Consider the following 20,501-nt stretch of genomic DNA (forward strand, 5'->3'; position numbering starts at 1 on the left):
GAAGGAAAGTTATGACCAACCTACACAGCATATTAAAAAGCAGAGACATTACTTTGTCAACAAAGGTCCATCTAATCAAGGCTATGGTTTTTCCAGTAGTCATGTATGGATATGAGAGTTGGACTCTAAAGAAAGCTGAGTGCAGAAGAATTGATGCTTTTGAACTGTGGTATTGGAGAAGACTCTTGAGAGTCCTTTGGACAGCAAGGAGATCCAACCAGTCCATCCTAAAGGGAATCAGTCCTGGGTGTTCATTGGAAGGACTGATGTTGAAGCTGAAACTCCAACACTTTGGCCACCTGATGTGAAGAGCCGACTCATTTGAAAAGACCCTGATGCTAGGAAAGACTGAGGGCAGGAGGAGAAGGGGACGACAGAGGACAAGATGGTTGGATGGCATCACCGACTCAATGGACGTAAGTTTGGGTAAACTCCAGGAGTTGGTGATGGACAGGGAGGCCTGGCGTGCTGCAGTTCATGCGGTCACAAAGAGTCGGACACAACTGAACAACTGAACTGAACCGAACCTATCCATCTTCTGTGTGGAAGATGAGGATAACTTCTATTTCAAAGTTAAGGGGATCCAATCAGCTGATGCTTTACCAGTAGTTGAGTTCTGTACAAATGTGCCAGATGTGTGTGTGAGCCCCAACTGGACTGAGACTTAATACTTGTTTTTGCCATTCTACTCACCCCATAGACTCCTTCACAGCATGAACCCAAGACCAGAAGGAGGGGTGGGGAAAGTTGTAAATAGGAATGCTGAACACTGAGACAGGCCAGCGGGAGTAGCCCCATTAAGGAACTGCCTGCACCCAAGGTGTACTGCCCAAGGGTACATTCACCTGATGTAAGCATGAAATATATACTTTTTAATCAAGTTTGAATGGAGGCTTTGGTCTTAAGAGCTCCTGCTATGGGGAACTTGCTATTCAACAGAGGTGAGTATTTCACTAAGGAATATGACAGTGGCAGCAGACATCACAGAGCAAGAGAGCAGAAACGCAGCTCCAACTGTGCGCTGGGTACTTTATCTATATTGTTACAGCTAATTCTTATAACATCCCCATACTACAGGAATTATCCCCATTTTACAAAGAAACTCACAGACCAGAAAGACAAAAGAACTTGCCTATAGTCATAAAGTAAGGACATGGTGGAACCCAGATACCGAGTTCAGATACTCCTGATCATGTTTGCTGAATGAAAGCAGCGTATGTTTATGTGCGCTGCTGCTGCTGCTAAGTCGCGTCAGTTGCTGGCAGCCCCCAAATGCCTCTGTCCGATCAAATCACGGAGTAGAGGACCTGGGATCTGTTGGGTATTTACCAAATGGTTACTGAGCAAAGGATGGACGGTGTTGGCTAAGAAAACAGGCAGGTGTGTTGACATGAAGTGTGAGGAGGATTAAATGAGATAATGCATTGGAAGAACTTTGTGACTGGCTCATTATCAGAGTTCAAATTCCAGCTGTCCAATAACTCACTGGGCAAGCCACTGGAAACACAGGTAAAGTTAAACACAAACAAAAAACTCTTCCTTTTCAAAAACAACAGAATACGCTTCCTTTTCACATTATGGCAGTATTTTAAACAATACATTGCCAGAGCAGGGATGTTCTGACGATAAATTCTGTGTTCATTTCACTCAATGGAGAGGTTTCTATGCTCTGCACAATGTACAGAGCATCATCAGCACACAAGAGTCAACTGGTAAAAATAAATGCACACACATTCTTAATCTTCATTTGGCTCAAAGAATGGTGAAATAGAACTCCTTAAATCCAAGGGTATTATAACCCCTTTGTTACACCAGGACTGTCAGAATCAGGCGGTAGCAGTTTACTCCTTGGAAAAATGAAGAGGATTTTTAAAGAAAGGATATCCCAGGAGAGAGAAGCATGTTTACAGCAAAGACGCGTGTTTCCCACCATTACCTGAAGAACCTGGAGCCAACAGGAACTGCCACCCGAACTTACTGCTAGAAAACTCTTTGTGGGGATTTGGCAATTCGGTTAAACAATTAAAACAAACAAAACCCAACACAAAAAAGCCTAAGAGGAACCACCTCTAAGAAAGAATTAAATTTTATTTCTGCTTCAACAATAAGTACATCTGAGTTATTTTCCAAGTCTTACCTCCTGATAATGTCCTTAAAACCGGAATCTTACAGCATCTTTAGTTATGGTCTTGGAAATCATATGTTTAGCTTTAAAACCATGGTTTTAAGGCTCAAATCTTATAGCAATGGTGCTCAGGCACCTCATAATTAGTTTCATTAGTCACAGAATAGTGCCTACTGGCTACAGAGGCCCCAGTTTTTATGCTGATGAAACAGAGGCTTTTCACTCACCTAGAAGCTAGGTTTTGATCATTTTGCCTTCCAAGGCATCAAACATGTCTTCTAAGGCCTTCTCCACACACTGGAGAAACTCACGGGCATTGCGGCTTTGGTAGGCAGAGACGTTGCAGCCTATCCAGTTGTCCTGAATGGCGTACCCAATGCCAAAACCATCAGGGACCACGGGGGCAAAGCAGCCGATGTTCACTGCTGGGCTGCTCAGTGTGCTGGTGGACAGGATGTTGTGGTTTATCTGCCTATATGCGGGGTCCAGGAACAGCTCGGGCACGCTGATCCCTCTGGCTGCTGCCAGGTACCGCAGAGCAAACAAGTGTCGATCAAAGCCCTGGCCTGTCAGAGACAAAATGGAAAACCAGACTCAGAACTGAAAGGGACCTCACTTAGTAACACCTCCCACCCAAGGTAGGAATATTCTTCACAGCATCCTCGAGAGGGGAAGAAGGGTTTGTTGACCTCTGCATTCACACCTCCACCTTGCTAAATTCTGGAGCAGTGCATTCTAGAATATTCCTTTTAAAAAAGCAGTGAACAGCTGAGCTAAAAATCAGCCTAAGATACACCTAATTTTTAAAATTCTGAGATTGAATCAGTTTAAACAGTCACGAAAAGTATGTGGAGAGCACACCATGGACTCAAAAACTAAGGGAAAACCAAAAGCCCAAATCAAGTACAAAGGACAAGATGGAGTCAGTGGAACAAAATGGAAAGGGTATTTGACCAGGTTCTAATCTCAGCTTTCCTGCTAATTTGCTGTGTGATCCTGGGCCAGTGGTCTCAGCTTCCGACCTATAAAATAGAGAAGGCTGAGACCAGAATGATCTTGGAGGTCCCTTTTAGTTCCAGGACTCTGCCATATGAAAGGACTGGACTATGTGATCCCTCAGGTCCTTCCTAGGCCTTGAATTTCATCAGAAAGGAGCAAAATGATGCCACTTAGGTAGGGAAGAGCTTCTGAGATGGCCTATTTACATGCAGCCATCACACTACAACTGGGCTGAAGTAAGAGGGGCTGTGGGCTTAGAAATCCTGCATTGTCAAAAATGAGGCTGAAGACCAATAAATAATAGGAAGAGAGTATGTGACACAGCTGAAAATGACCTTAAATGAGGATGATGCATTTAAGTCAGATGCATTGCCCCATTCCTGCTCAGAGGGAGAGAATGGTCTGTCCCTAGTGGCTAGTCTGGCTGTTCAGACTGCTAAGGAAAAAATAATAATCAGTTGGCAGATGGATTAAGCCTAGAGAAGGGTGGAAATCAGAATAGTACTGAGGCATACCCCAGAGCTGAGGGCAACAAGACCAAACGGCATGCTCCCCAACCCCATCTCACCCATTGCTGCTTCTCTGGTCAGCTGGCTGTGGTATGTGGAGCACTTGGCCATCATCTGCTGAAGCTCTCCAGCGCTATGCTTGGAAGGCTCCCTGACAAAGGCCTCGGAGCACGTCTTTGTGAAGATGGAGGCCGGGCGGATGGTCTCGGTGCGGCCGTGCTTGAATGCTGCAGTGCTACAGGACTCATAGGTGGCCACCGTCTGCCCGTACTGCCGCAGGAAGGCCATCTGGAAGGCCAGCTGAGCCATCGAGTCAGGGCTCAGCTTCTGCTTCTTCAGGAATTCTCTGCCTCCTCTCTGAAACTGGATGTAGTCGATGGTGAGGCTTTTCACGGTGGCATCAAATTTTTCCTTAGCAGCGCTAATGCCAGTCTTTAAAGCATCGCTCAGCTTGAAGTTGAGTTTTTGTACGGCCACAGAAGAGTCAGTGCTGGCCGGCTGGCTCTGGGGAGTGATGGCAGGGGCCTGAGTGCTATCTTTAAACACTTCATTAAAAAACCTGAGCACTGCAACACCATCACCCCAGGCATGCTCAAAGTGGATGGCAGCAGTGCCATCCTTGGCTATAATGAGGTTAAAGGATTTGTCAAACCAGCGGTTTGTGCCGTCACCATGCAGCATGCTGTGGGACAGGTGGACAAAGTCCCTAATGGGGAAGTCATCTAGGCAGAGACAGAACACAGCCGAGTCCACTTTCCCCAGGGTCGCCTCGTTGCCACCACTCACCAGCTTCTGTCTGAGCTCTGCCCAGATGTCCCGGTTCTCACTAGTCAGATACGAAAGCGGAAACTCAGGGGCCGGGCTATTGTCTGACAGAATGTACTTCAGATGAGCCTGGATTTCAGAGGCACTCACAATGTTCCCATCTTGATCCAGGACATCAAAGATGTAGAAGTGTCCTTTTCTTAGGACCAGGAGGTGTCTGGCCTTGTCATCGGTGAAGAGTTCATCTCGATGGGGTCTGGGTAAACGAGTTGAATTGAAAAGCCGATAATACTGGGACATGTCCAGGGGATATGCATTGACCAAGTAGGCGCCATACCAAGATAGGAAGGAAGGCACAAAGCGTATGAATCTCTTGAAGGTATCGGTATCACTTTTGGCAGGGTTCAAATGGAACACTTCTGGCTCCAGAAGGTCAGCCCGAAGTGTCTTCAGAAACCGGATGGCAGAGACAGTCATGTTGGTGGCCCGGGTGAGCTGGTCATTATACTCGGACTTTGGATCAGGGTTGAATGAGATAAACGGATTAAAGTTCAGGACAACAGGATCTCGAGCAGTTAAATACATATCAAACCAGGGGCCTAAAAAATAAAAGTGAACAATAAAGAGTTCCTAAAGACAGAATGTGAGAAAGAAAAAAAAAAATCAAGCATATTCAGAAGAGATGACGATCACTTTCAGAGGGTGGAATTTTCTGATTTTTTTTTTTTTTTGCTTTGCAATAATTCAAAAACATTAAATGGGAACATATAATATGTCGTCTTTTGCATCTGACTTCTATCACTTATGGGCTTCCCAGTGGCTCTAGTGGTAAAGAACCCACCTGCCAATGTAGGAGACACAAGAGATGCAGGTTCGATCCCTGGGTCAGGAAGATCCACTGCAGTACAAAAAAAAACAACCCACTCTAGTATTCTTGCCTGGAAAATTTCTTGAACAGAGGAGCCTGGCGGGCTACAGTCCATGTGGCTGCAAAGAGTCAGCACGACTAAGCAATTGAACACACACTCTATCACTTATAATAATGTATTGGAAATTCATCCACACTGTGGCATGTATCAGTTCTTCATTTCTTTTTATTGGTAAGTAATGTTCCAGTAATATACTGTATCTTGTTTATCCATTCACCTGTACATGGACATTTGTTTCCACTTGTTGCTTATTATAATGCTAGTGCTTTCTTTGTGTGAGGACATTATGTTCTCAGTTTTCTTGGAAGATTGCTGGGTCATATGGGAAGTCTACTCTAACCCTTTGCTTTTTGACTGAGAATGAAGTATCGTTGATTTACAGTGCTGTGTCAGTTCAGGTGTAGAGCAAAGTGATTCAGTTACACATATACCTAGTCTTTTTCAGACACTTACCCATTTTAGATTATTACAAGATACTGAATATAGTTCCTTGTGCTATACAGTAGGTCCTTGCTGTTTGTCTATCTTAGATATATTGGTATCTGCTAATCCCAAACTCCTAATTTATCCCTCCCCCACCACCTTTCCCCTTTTGGCAATCTTAAGTTTATTTTCATGTCTGTGAGTCTGACTCAAACACGTTTTAGAAATAAGCTCATCGGTATATTTTAGATTCCACATGTGGTACCATATGATGGTTATCTTTCTCTGACTTACTTCAGTATATGTGCTAATCTCTACGTCCATCCATGTTGCTGCAAATGGCATTATTTCATTTTTTGATAGCTGAGGAATATTCCATTGTGTGTGTGTGTGTGTGTGTGTATATACACCCCCCACATCTTCTTTACCCATTCACCTATCATGGACATTTATGCCGCTTTCGTGTCTTGGCTACTGTAAACAGTGCAGTTATGAACACTGGGGAGCATGTACCTTTATGAAGTAGAGTTTCTCTCCGGATATATGCCCATATATACGCATATATGCTGGATCATATACCGTTCCCCATAGTGGCTGCACCAATTTACATTCCTACCAATAGTGTAGGAGGGCTCCCTTTTCTCCACACCCTCTTTGGCATTTATTATTTGTAGATCTTTCTAATGATAACTATTTTGATTGGCGTGAGGCAATACCCCATATTTTTTTTCTCAAATAATTAGCGATATTGAGCATCTCTTCATGTGCCCATTGGCTATCTCTATATGTCTTCTTTGGTGAGATGTTTATTTAGGTCTTCTTCCCATTTTTTTGATTGGGCTGTTTGTTTTTTTATATTGAACTGTAGGAGCTGTTTGTACATTTTGGAGACTAATCTCTGTTGGTTACATCATTTGCAAATATTTTCTCTCATTTCACAGGTTGTCTTTTTGTTTTGTTTATGGTTTCCTTTGCTGTGCTTTTAAAGCTTTTTAAGTTTAATTAGGTCCCATTCACTTATTTTTGCCTTTATTTCCATTACTCTAGGAGACAGACCTAAAAAAAATTTTGCTATGGTTCATGTCAAAGAGTATTCTCCTTATGTTTTTCTCTAGTAGCTTTATTGTAACTGATCTTATACTTAGGTCTTTAATCATTTTGAGTTATTTTTGTATATGGTATTAGAGAATGTTCTAACTTCGTTGTTTTACATGTAGTTGTCCCGTTTTCCCAGCACTACTTATTAAAGAGACTGTCTTGTCTCCACTGTATATTCCTGCCTATTTTGTGATAGATTAATTGACCATAGGTGTGTGGATTTATTTCTGGGCTCTCTATTCTGTTCCACTGATACATATGTCTGTTTTTGTGCCAATACCATCAATCATGTGCACACCCTTTGTTCAGCCTGGCCGTACTCCAAGCCCTTCGGGCTGTCTCCCCACAGCCAAACCACGTCCTACCCCCGTGTCTGCCCTCTGAAACCTAAGTTTCAGCACTCAGTTGCTGCACACACCAGCAGGCAGGTGTCTTGGGCTCAGAAGTGAGACAATATGGCCTGGACCATCTGTGGGTCTCTCTCCTCTGCAGGGTGGCAAACCAGCTCCTACACTCTCCTCTCCAGCCTCTGAAGCTCCCTATCTGTCCTGGTGGATCTCATACTCAGTGAAGGAGGTTGACAGGTGAGGGAAGAGGTCATCTTTCACAGCTCCCTCCCAGGAGCGCAGGTCCTGTCCCACTTACTCCTCTCCCTTTTCCCTTCATCCTACCCAGTTAAGTGGGGACCTTCCTTGCAGCTTTGGTTGTATGGGATCTTCTGCAAGCTTTCAGTCCACATGTAGAAATATTTCTGACATATCAGTGGGAGGAGGTGAATTCCATGCCCTTCTACTCCACCATCTTGAACCAGAACTCTATGTTTAATCTTTTGAGGAATTGCCCAGGTGTCTTCCAAAGTGGCTGCACCATTACCACCAGCAGTGTACAAGGGTTTCAATTTTTCCACATCCTCAGCAACATTTGTTACCACTCAGTTCAGTTCAGTTGCACAATTATTTCTGACTCTTCCCGACCCACTGGACTGCAGCATGCCAGGTTTCCCTGTCCATCACCAACTTCTGGAGCTTTCTCAACTCATGTCCATTGAGTCAGTGATGCCATCCAACCATCTTGTGCTCTGTCCTCCCCTTCTCCTCCTGCTTTCAATCTTTCCCAACATCAGGGTCTTTTCCAATGAGTCAGCTCTTCACATCAGATAGCCAAAGTGTTGGAGTTTCAGCTTCACCATCAGTCTTTCTAATGAATATTCAGGACTGATTTCCTTTAGGATGGACTGGTTGGATCTTCTTGCAGTGCAGGGGCCTCTCAAGAGTCTTCTCCAGCACCACAGTTGAAAAGCATCAATTCTTCAGTGCTCAGCCTTCTTTATGGTCCAACTCTCACATCCATACATGACTACTTGGAAAACCATAGCTTTGAGACAAACTTTTGTTGGTAAAGTAATGTCTCTGCTTTTTAATATGCTGTCAAGCTTTTCCTCCAAGGAGTAAGCATCTTTTAACTTCATGGCTGCAGTCACCATCTGCAGTAATTTTGGAGCCCAAGAAAATAAAGTCTTTCACTGTTTCCACTGTTTTTCCATCTATGTGCCATGAAGGGATGGGACCAGATGCCATGATCTTCATTTTTTGAATATTGAGTTTTAAGCCAGCTTTTTCACTCTCCTCTTTCACTTTCATCAAGAGGCTCTTTAGTTCTTCTTCACTTTCTGCCATAAGGGTAGTGCCATCTGCATATCTCAGGTTATTGATATTTCTCCTGGCAATCTTGATTCCAGCTTGTGCTTCTTCCAGCCCAGCATTTCTCATGATGTACTCTGCATATAAGTTAAATAAGCAGGGTGACAATATACCACCTTGACGTACTCCTTTTCCTATTTGGAACCAGTCTGTTGCTCCATGTCCAGTTCTAACTGTTGCTTCTTGACCTGCATACAGATTTCTCAGGAGGCACGTCAGGTGGTCTGGTATTCCAATCTCTTTCAAAACTCTCCACAGTTGTGATCCACACAACAATTTATTCAGTGTAGTCAATAAAACAGAAGTAGATGTTTTTCTGAAACTCGCTTGCTTTTTTGATGATCCAATGGATAATGGCAATTTGATCTCTGGTTCCTCTGCCTTTTCTAAATCCAGCTTGGACATCTGGAAGTTCTTGGTTCACGTACTGTTGAAGCCTGGCTTGGAGAATCTTGAGCATTACTTTGCTAGCGTGTGAGATGAATGCAATTGTGCAGTAATTTGCATGTTCTTTGGCATTGACCTTCTTTAGGATTGGAATGAAAACTGACCTTTTCCAGTCCTGTGGCCACTGATCAGTTTTCCAAATTTGCTGCCATTCTGAGTGCAGCACTTTTGCAGCATTATCTTTTAGGATTTGAAACAGCTCAACTGGAATTCCATCACCTCCACTAGCTATGTTCGTAGTGATGTTTCCTCAGTCCCATTTGATTTCATATTCCAGGATGTCTGGCTCTAGGTGAGTGATCACACCACCGTGGTTATCTGGGTCATGAAGATCTTTTTTGTACACTTCTTCTGTGTATTCTTGCCACCTCTTCTTAATATCTTCTGCTTCTGTTATGTCCATACTGTTTCTGTCCTTTTTTGTGCCCATCTTTGCATGAGGTATCCCCTTGGTATTTCTAATTTTTTTGAAGAGATCTCCAGGCTTTCCCATTCTATTGTTTTCCTCTATTTCCTTGCATTGATTGCTGAGGAAGGCTTTCTTATCTCTCCTTGCTATTCTTTGGAACTCTCCATTCAGATAATATATCTTTCCCTTTTTTCCTCTGCCTTTCACTTCTCTTCTTTTCTCAGCTATTTGTAAGGCCTCCTCAGACAACCATTTTGCCTTTTTGCATTTCTTTTTCTTGGGGATGGTCTTGATCACTGCCTCCTGTACAATGTCACAAACCTCCATTCATAGTTCTTCTGGCACTCTGTGTATCAGATCTAATACCTTAAACCTATTTGTCACTTCCACTGTATAATCATAAGGGATTTGATTTAGGTCATATCTGAATGGTCTAGTGGTTTTCCCTACTTTCTTCAATTCAAGTCCAAATTTGGCAATAAGGAGTTCATGATCTGAGCCATAGGCAGCTTTTGACCTTGTTTTCGCTCACTGTATAGAGCTTCTCCATCTTTGGCTGCAAAGAATATAATTAGTCTGATTTCAGTATTGACCATGTGGTGATGTCCATGTGTAGAGTCATCTCTAGTGTTGCTGTTAACATGACTATCAGTCTTATTTGATTAGAGCCATTCTAGTGGATAACCATCACTGTGGTTTTGACTTACATTTCTCTAATATTTATTAATTGCTTTTTCCTCTTCATTCTGTTTTCCTCCTTAACACTTACAGAAATAAAAAACAGTAATTCCTCACTTGCATTCAGACTGAAACAGAACAGTTTTTAATCCCCACCCCTCCTGTGCTTCACCTCCTTTCAGGGACAATATCCATACTTGACTGTCTCCCTAAAATGACAGAAAAGTTTTCACCATCATTCTGTGTACTATGTACACTACTCCCTCTTTTAGGAAATACTTGAAAGGCAATTAGAAATAACTCAGTGCATATGAGCCACTCAAACTAGCCCTCTGTATTCCTGTGGATGCTTGTAAAAATTCCAGAAACAGTATCTTATTAGAAAACATGTTTTCAAGGGAAGTTCCTGGTTGGATTAGCAAGCATGGGTGAACTCTACAAATATGGGGTATCTTCAATGGGAAGAAGTAGTTTTTATACATAAAGCATTGGGGAAGGATTAATAGACAAAAATTTATCTATTATTCATTTGTTGATCCATTAATTCCATTTCATTCCTTGAGAATCAGTGCCATGCCAGGCCCTCGGCCTGGGGATAGAGCATGGACTTCAATTCAGAAGAACTCTGGCGAAGGAGATAAACAGAATTAAAATAGAATGCAATTCATTAAAATGGGGGTAAGATACATTTGATGAAAGAAGACATGAATTTATGCCTCTGATCCCCTGAGTAAAAGAATTTTAAAAAGACATAAGCCAATAAGGCAAAGAGAATGAGAGAGAAGAAAAGAACAAATATTGGAAAGTATAAAATTATCTAGCAGAGTCAGAGAAAGCCAACCCTAAGCTGGCAGCAAAGAAAGCCAGGAAACAATTTGACTTAAACAGCAGAACCCCCAGATGGCTCAGGATGTAGTAGCCTAGGTACACTGGTTGAAGGGCTGTTTAATTAGAACCCCACCCCCTAGATTCCCTCCCTATTCCAGTAGAAGATTTAAGTTTTATTCACTGGAGAAAGTAAAATTGGGAGATGTAAGTCATAGATGAGAACTCAAGTCTTCTTTCCTTAATCTCACTCCTGCAACAGCAGCAACCAGGAATATACCTTTTGGCAGTTAACTGGAAAAGCCTTCCCTAAGAAGTCTAAATAACCCAAAGACACCAACATTAGGGGCGCCCCGAGGAAGTGGTTTAGCCGATGACATTACAGTGAAGCTGTGACGGACAAGCCCACTCTCATTTATAGAAATTCCCATAACTTTTAATATCTCATTCAGGTCTAAGACAACAGAGAAGGATTACGAAAGATCTGAAGAAAGAAAAGAGGGTAAAACAAACAGGAAAAAAAGCAAAAGGACCATTAAAGAAGATGAGAAATTAAAAAAAAATTCCCAGATAAATTATTAGGCACATAGAAAGCAAAACAGAAGAAGGTATAATTATTAATTATAGAGAAAACAAAGTTAGTATGGAAAAGGCAAAACAATCCCAGTGTGCTACACAACTCAGCTGACAAACAGCGTTTGCATGATTATAACAGTATAAACGCCAGGTAGCTTCCCTAGTGGCACAGTCGGTAACGAATCTGCCTGCATTGCAGGAGACCTGCATTCGATCCCTGGGTTGGGAAGATCCCCTGAAGAAGGGGATAGCCACTCCAGTATCCTTGTCTGAAGAATCCCACAATAGAGGAGCCTGGTGGGCTACAGTCCATGGGATCACAAAGAGTTGGACACGACTGAGCGACTAAGCACAGCATAGCATACTGTGACAATAAGGGGATGGAAATGTGGTGAGGATACAAGAGACCGACAAATCCTACTCTTTTATAGTGAGACATCTATAGATAATGCCTGAAACTAAAAAAGATGCACTGATATGAGTAAGTAATTTAGGGAATGGGGCAAAATGAGAAGTGAGAAATTAAGTCAAGGTCAGGAAACTGTGGCTTCTCATAACAAGCATGAGAAAACTATTTGATTCTTTAAATGATATGCATGTATAACCTTACTACAAACATAAACTGAGTTAAAAGAAGTGCAGTGGGAACAGAAGTGGAAGCAACCAACTCTGAAAGGGAAGGGCTGAAAGGTTTTATAGAAAAATCATCCTACCCAGATCTGGTCTTTTCTGCTTTTTTCAAATTGAGATGTAACTGACATATAACATTATATTAGCTTCAAGTGTACAACATAATGATTCGATATTTGTATATATGTAAAATGCTCAGCACATCCATCACCATACACACTTATAAAAATTTTTTCCTTATTAGAAGTTTTAATATCCATACTCACAGCAACTTTCAAATACACAATACAGTACCAACTACAGTCACCCAGGTGTATATTGCATCCCCAGGACTTACTTATGTTATAACTGAAAGTCTGTACCTTTTGATCCTCTTCTCCATTTTGCAGCCCCTACTCCCAGCCTCTGACAACCATCTTAACAGGGTCCAAAGGAAGAATTTGCCAGGCAAAAAAAGGTGGTGGGAACAACATGGATTAAGGCCCAGGAGAATGAAAAGACTAAGGGGTCGAGGGAAGAAGCTACTCAGTTTTGCTGAAGCATGGGTGTGTCAGGGAGGATGGTGAAATGAGGCTGGAGCGGGCAGCCAGGCCAGACAACGAAGGACCTAGAATGATACATACAGGACACAGGACTAAATCCTGCATCCTTTTCAGACAGAACCAATGATGAGGTTCTGTCCTGATCCTATCTACAGAGCAGGTAAGCCACTGCTCTTGACGACAGACTCCAGACAACACCTCAGTGGAGGAAGAACTCACTCAGACTTAATGTTCACCTCAGGAAGACAGGATGAGACAACACTTCACAAACGTTTTTGGTCTCACCAAAAATACCTGTGAGACCAAAACAGGAGAGAAGATGACCTGCTTTCCATCATGGAAGGCTCTGGAAATACCACATTCACAGCCCTGCCTACCTACCTGAAATGTAGCTTGTATGTTTATTCTGCTTGTCCTGAGCGACCAGCTGCTCATGCAGTTCTTTTCCAATTCCAGTTTCAAAACTCTTACACAACTGTTCTGTTTTCCTGAAATGTTCAAGAAAAGACATAATCAAACCATGACAGGGAATAGGTGGTTTTTAGATTCATGGCCACAAATGCATCGGAGAACTTTGGGTTCCCTAGCATATCCCTAGAATCTGGGACTGAGACCAGAAAGTATCTCTGGTCAGAAGAGGAGAATCAATCTAAGCAGATAAATCTAAGATATTTTCTTAAAATGACAGATCAGGAAGGTGAATTCACATCTCATAAAACAATGTGTAATCTAGGAGGCAGCTTGACATGGAGAAAATGACTCCAAAAGCTTTGGAGTCAAGAAGAGTTAAGTTTGAATTCTAGCTCTGTTACTTTCAAATTGTATGACCTTGGACAAGTTATTCCATCTTTCTCAGTCTCAGTTTCTTTATATGTTAACCCAGAAATACACCACTTTACATGATTTTTAAAATATTTATAAAGCTAAGGATTTACGATAGTTTGAAAAATAATACTTAATAATGGGTAGCTATTAAATCATTACCATGTCAAGAGAAGCTTCAAGTGACTAATATGGAATATTTAAAAGCAGTGGATTAGCTTCCCTGGTGGCTCAGTGATAAAAGAATCTGCCTGCCAATGCAGAAGATGTGGGTTCAATTCCTGGGTAGGGAAGATCCCCTGGAGAAGGAAATGGCAACCCACTTCAGTATTCCTGCCTGGAAAATCCCATGGACAGAGGATCCTGGCAGGCTACAGTCCATGGGGTCACAAAAGTGACGGACATGACAATGACTGCTGCTGCTGCTGCTAAGTTGCTTCAGTCGTGTCCGACTCCGTGGGACCCCATAGACGGCAGTCCACCAGGCTCCCCTGTCCCTGGGATTCTCCAGGTAAGAACACTGGAGTGGGTTGCCATTTCTTTCTCCAATGCATGAAAGTGAAAAGTGAAAGTGAAGTCGCTCAGTCAAGCCGGACTCTTAGTGACCCCATGGACTGCAGCCCACCAGGCTCCTCCATCCATGGGATTTTCCAGGCAAGAGTACTGGAGTGGGGTGCCATGACTAAACAACAACAAAAAGACAGTGGACAGTTCATCCGTTTTTTGCCATCACTGGCCAGTGAAGGACTCTATGTGATTCTAATGACAAGGCCAGTGTTCTGCACAACAAATTCCCATTGTGGAAAAAGAGTACTACACCAGGATACAATAGCCTGATGGAATCCATTTTTTTTACAATATCCAATATTATTTTCCACTTTCAGGCTGAATTAGTTTCCCACGACTGCCAAGACGAAGTGCCACAGAGCAGATGGCTTAAGACAACAGAAATGTATTCTCTCATAGTTTTGGGGGCTACAACTACACAATCAAGGTGCTGACAAGACCATACTCTCTCTGAAGACTCTCGGGGAGAATCCGTCCCAGGCCTTTCTCTTCGCTTGTGGTGTTACCAGGTATCCTTGGCATTCCTCAGCCTGTTACTACACTCCAACCTCCTCTGTCTTTACATGGCTGTCTCTTTATCCCTTCTAAGGACTGGAATAAGGACTAAACCTTCTCTATTAATAGTATGACCTCATCATAATGGACATGAGTTTGAGCAAGCTCTGGGAATTGGTGATGGACAGGGAAGCCTGGCATGCTGCAGTCCACGGGGTCACAAAGAATCAGACACGACTGAGTGACTGAACTGAACTGCTTTTAACTAATTACACATACAACTACCCTCTTTCCGATAAGGTTGCATACTGAGGTTTTTGAGAAGGGAGTGGATTTAGGGGACATACTATCTAACCCAGTACATAAGCTCACCAAGCAAACTTCTGGTCTGCCACATGCTCTCCTCAATGAAGCTCCCTGCCAAGAGCACATGCCCTCTGCAAATGACCAGTGTCAGCTAGCTGATGAGGTAAAATCTGCCAGGGCAGTCAAATTTGGCATTCTAGTGTCTAAACCATTGTTTATTCAGTCAAGTTAAAGAGTCTCACCTTAGGGCTTGGTCACCCCTTCATGAGTGAAAATCTATTTCCTGAACTTGCAAATGTAAAGACTGGGTCTCAGGTGCCTGAGGACCCAGTCAAATCATAGACACTCCCCGAAGATTGGTCCACCACCACTTGTCAGCTTCTCCTGAACCACCCCACCATGGTCATTTGGGTTTCTCAGCATTTACCTGAACTGGCTGTCATCCAACAGAGGCTTCTGTGCACTGAGGTATCTTCTAATGGTATCTTCAAGTTTGGGAATAGGCAGCCTGGGGAGAAAACAAGGTCAGTGTAATGGTGACAAGATGTGGAAGAGGTTAGTTAGCTTGCCAATCCAAACTCATAAATAATTACTGGATAATTAAATTCTTTCCAAAAAAAAAAAACCACACACAAAAAACAACACAAGAGGAAGCCTAAGCCACTGACAAATGAGAATAGATGAATTTAAGTATCAACAGTACTCCTTTTATTTTCTAGGTAGAAGAATAACCTTTTAATGTATTTTCATGAGCTAAATTAGTAAATATACTAACAAATTAAAAATGGGGAAGCAGAAGCAGCCAAAATATTCCTGATTCCTGTCACAATTATAATACTTATGTTAACCCTGCACTGGCATGGATTTTAATTCTACTTACTTTGAACAACAGTCTTTTTCTTTCTTAAGATGAAAAAAAGTTCTATTTTTAAATTTATTGGTGTATTTTTGACAGAGAATCATACAAAAGAGAAACACAGGTCTATCCATCGCCAGCCAACCAAGGGATGGACTCTCAAGTCACGCCCAGCTCACCAGGAGTCCTGTGAGGAATGCATATTCTTGGGTATTATGCTTAGTGAAATATGTCACAAAGAGAAAGACAAATACTGTATGGTATCATTTATATGTGAAATTTAAAAATAAAGCTGGTGAATATAACAAGAAACACAGATACAGAAAACAAACTAAGTGGTGACTAGTGGGGAGAAGGAAGCAGTGAAGGGCAAAACAGGGGTAGGGGGTTAAGAGGTACAAACCACTCGGTACAAAATAAGCCACAGGGATGTATCTGTAGCACATCGAGGATAGCCACCATTTTATATTAACTGTAAATGGAGTACAATCTTTAAAAATTATCAGTCACTATGTTGTACACCTGAAACTTACATAATACTGTAAATCTACTATATCTCAATTTTTTAAGTGTCAATTTTATGGCATGTGAATTATATCTCAATAAACTGAAGTGAAGTTGCTCAGTCGTGTCTAACTCTTTGCAACCCCAGGGACTGTATGTAGCCTACCAGGTCCCACCATCCATGGGATTTTCCAGGCAAAAATACTGGAGTGGGTTGCCATTTCCCTCTCCAATATCTCAATAAAGCTGTTAGAAATGTTTCTAAACAAGTTATGTTCGTCTCTGGTGATCAATTTTTTCCTCAGTAAGATGAAGGAACTGAAAGAGACTGTTTCTAAAGCTCCTTTACAATTCTGTGACCACAACCACAGGAATCCGGTTGATTCCTCCTGCGGCAAGGCGGCAGAACTGCACGATGGTGAAAGGGCAGACTCTGGCATCACCATTTACAGCTGTGTGACTCTGGGCATGCTGCTGCTCTGCACATAACTTTCCCCGTACATAAAGTGGAGATGATACTAATACGTACTTTTCAGTGTTGTGTGCAAATTCAATGAGGCGACACATGTCACAGACTCAGAACAGTGCCTGGTACACAGTAAGCACTCGATTATTGTTGTTCAGTCGCTCAGTTGTGTCCCACTCTTTGCGACCCCATGGACTGCAGCACGCCAGGCTTCCCTGTCCTTCACCATCTCCCGCAGCTTGCTCAAACTCATGTCCATTGAGTCAGTGATGCCATCAACCATCTTGTCCTCTGTCATCCCCTTCTCCTCCTGCCTTCAATCTTTCCCAGCATCAGGGTCTTTTCTAATGAGTCGGCTCTTCCCATCAGGTGGCCAAAGTATTGGAACTTCAGCCTCAGCATCTGTCCCTCCAATGAATATTCAAGATTGATTCCCTTTAGGATTGACTGGTTTGATCTCCTTGCTGTGGAAGGGACTCTCAAGAGTCTTCTCCAGCACCACAGTTCAAAGTCATCAATTCTTTGGCACTCAGCCTTTATGGTCCAACTCTCACATCCGTACATGACTACTAGAAAAACCATAGCTTTGACAATACAGACCTTTGTCGGCAAAGTAATGTCTCTGCTTTTTAATACACCGTCTAGGTTTGTCACTGCTTTTCTTCTGATAAATACGTTTTTTGTTTTTTTTTTTTACTTACTTGGTTATCAAGTCCTATAGATTCAAACTCTGCTCATGTTCCTAGGGAACTAGCTCATCATCTCTGCCTCAGTGCCTGGAATGGGGTTTCACCATATTGGTGTTTTGCCTACCCCAAACTTTCACTTCTTTTAGTAAGAGCACCCTTTCTATTTAAGTCCCTGCAGTTCAGATAGAGCTGACTCCATGCCCAGCTCCCAGGGGTGGGCTTAAAGCTTACTGATTCAGACTCAGTGAGACCTAGCAAGAATCTAAAGACTTAACTATAGGAGTTTGGGTTTTTTTTTTTTTTTAACTGTTAGGATGAGGAAAGGAATCTCTAACATCTGAGTTACTAAGAAATGAGTGCGAAAGCTATGCCTTAGGTGATGGCTGCCACTATGGCTCCATGAGGAGAGAGGAGGCTCATGAGGAGAGAGCCTACTTGAGAATGGAGTCACACAAATGAAGAGTGGAGTGGGAAGGCAAATCAGGTCTTGATGACATCATTTGGACCTCTTAACCCAACCTGGATTTTTCAGGTGTGTGGGTTCACACATTCCTTTTGGCTAAAACCAGTTTAATCGGGCTTCCTATAACTTGCTACCACAACTGCCCTTACTGTGGCCTTTTCAGTATGTTCCTCAAGGGACACCAAAAGTGGTTTCAAAGGCACAGCTGAAGTTCCTTGAGCTCCTTGAGGGGTTGTTCACCAGGTGCCTTGAAAAGAGCTATAGAGCTACAGCCTTGAGAGAGGCCTGGCAGGTTCATTTTAACCATGTGGGTTCTCTTTCCCCACCCTCTATCAAAGAACCCCATCCCCATCTAAACACCATTTGCTATAATAAGGATGCAAGAAAAGTTAGCACCAACCTGATTTATCTCCTGTCTAAGTGACTGATATCAATATCTAAGAAGCCTCCAAGCAGTAGGCATTTTATTATTCTCCCTGCAAGAACACAGGTATAAAGCCTTTTGTATTTTTACACAATCTATATTATTTACAGAATCTATATTATTTATATTATATATATAATATAAATAAGTATATTATATACATTTATTTATAGAATCTATATTATTTACAGAATCTATATTATTCTGGTAAATTCATTCTGGTTGTCAAGACAATTTGCGGAACATGCCTTCGGGGCTCAGAACATTACTGTTTCTATCTGTCATCCTCCACACCTTGGAAACTTGGGCCTCGCCTGCCTCCCATGTGAATTCTAGAGAACATGCCCATTTTGTCTTGAACATCAGCTATCATCTAAAGTGATTAGGGGTAAAAGAAATCACAAGATAATTGACAATGACTGTGGGTCAACTATAGGCCTAAAATAGTGGCCCATTACTATTTTTTTTAAGACACAGTGCCACTCCCCCAACCCAGCCAACACACAGACACACACACACCAGCCCAACTCTAGTAACTCAGGGCCCAAGTGATGAGTCTTTACTTTGAGCTGGGCCCCCCAACAGCTTCTCAAAATTTTTGAACACGTCATGCATTTTCAGACTTTTGTTTCTTAGCACATGCTATTCTATCCTTGCATCACTCCTCTCATGTGGTAATCTTCAAATTCCAACTCAAATAGCACCTCCTCTATGAAGCTTCCTTTCTCTGCCAGGCACTAAGTCACTCCCACCACCACACTCATACAATGCAATATGCAACAAATATTTAAGGTAGTTATAGCACTTGAGAATATCTACTGAGTACTTGCTATATGCCTGGCTTTGTGCTAAGTGTTTTATATCAGGGTATTTAACTTTAACAACCCTGAGAGGAAGGTAATATTAACACTCCATTTTTAGATTACATGATTTCCTCACAGCCATGAAGCTAGTAAGTAGAGCTGGATTAAAAATCAAATCTGACTCCTATCTCATGACCGTAACCACCATGAGATGCTGCTTCCCACTGATCCATTATTCTATAACTATATCTGCTTACCTGTCGAATCTCCCCCACTATACAGTAACTCCTCACCATGACTGACTGGTCTCCAAATTCATGTCAATCAATGTTTATCAAGTTAATAATGTAAATGTGTAGATCAGGCTGATCCACCCTTTGTCTTCTCCAGACTTGTGGTTTTATATTCTGAGATTAATTGCTCAGTGCATAAAACATAACCCTGAAAAAAAAACACTTAACTGAATTGCACACCTAAAAATAGTTAAAAGGGTAAATTTTATGTTTTGTATATTTGACCACAAAAAAAAAGAACAAAGGAAAAAAACATAATAGCTGGAAACCAAGCAAATGATACTGCAAGGCTTCCTAGAAGAAAGCAAGTCCAAAGTCACTTGACTAAAAGGCAGGGATATGACAGAAAAAGGATGAGGGAAGAAGGGAGGCCCAGTTGGACCACCTAATACTGATATTAAGAGGCTAGTCCTTCTCTTGCCAACTAACAAGAGAAGATGCCAACTATTTTGGCATTTTACCTCACTCTACCCTCACAACAGCCCTATGAACTGTGCATTCTGATACTACTTTGCAGGTAAGAACTGGGCTCAAAAGAAGTGGACAGAACTGCCTGAAGTTATAGAGTGTCAGATCTGGAATCTAAATCTAAGTTCTACAGGACTTCAAGCCTGGGCTTTTCATTAAGTGTGACATCTAAATGAGTGTAAAGATAATACAATTTACCTTTCCAGAATCTCAGAGATAAGGAATCTCATCTAACTCTCAACATACAGGTGACGAAGTGGAGGCCTGAGGGAGTCATTGTTTACAGAATTATACAACAGGTGATGGGTGCTATTTGTAGCTCCAGGATATTTGTTCTGCAGAGTGAAAGAAATGATCTTCATATTCCTTGACTTTAATATTCTTCTCAGCTTTCCAATTCTACAGTGGAGAAAATCCCTCTGATCCTAAACCTCGGTGGGGCCCAGTTCAATTCAGTTCAGTCGCTCAGTCATGTCCGACTCTTTGCGACCCCATGAATCGCAGCAAGCCAGGCCTCCCTGTCCATCACCAACTCCCGGAGTTCACTCAGACTCACGTCCATTGAGTCAGTGATGCCATCCAGCCATCTCATCCTCTGTCATCCCCTTCTCCTCCTGCCCTCAATCCCTCCCAGCATCAGAGTCTTTTCCAATGAGTCAACTCTTCACATGAGGTGGCCAAAGTACTGGA

At 42.3% G+C, this 20,501-nt stretch overlaps 1 protein-coding gene across 1 annotated transcript in view; it reads right to left on the bottom strand.

Moving 5' to 3' along the window:
* Positions 1–2,053: 2,053 nt before the first annotated feature.
* The window catches only part of CPT2 (carnitine palmitoyltransferase 2), a 25,423-nt gene continuing 6,975 nt past the window's right edge, over positions 2,054–20,501 (bottom strand). Inside the window, exons 2-5 of the mRNA XM_010847163.1 lie at positions 15,273–15,353; positions 13,037–13,143; positions 3,693–4,997; positions 2,054–2,691 (exon numbers count right to left, since the gene is read on the bottom strand). Coding sequence (XP_010845465.1) covers positions 2,360–2,691; positions 3,693–4,997; positions 13,037–13,143; positions 15,273–15,353 — 1,825 coding nt within the window. The 3' untranslated portion in view covers positions 2,054–2,359. The remainder of the gene's footprint in view (positions 2,692–3,692; positions 4,998–13,036; positions 13,144–15,272; positions 15,354–20,501) is intronic.

Source organism: Bison bison, unplaced genomic scaffold (genome assembly GCF_000754665.1).
Source record: "Bison bison bison isolate TAMUID 2011002044 unplaced genomic scaffold, Bison_UMD1.0 scf7180017864244, whole genome shotgun sequence".
Taxonomy (NCBI): domain Eukaryota; kingdom Metazoa; phylum Chordata; class Mammalia; order Artiodactyla; family Bovidae; genus Bison; species Bison bison.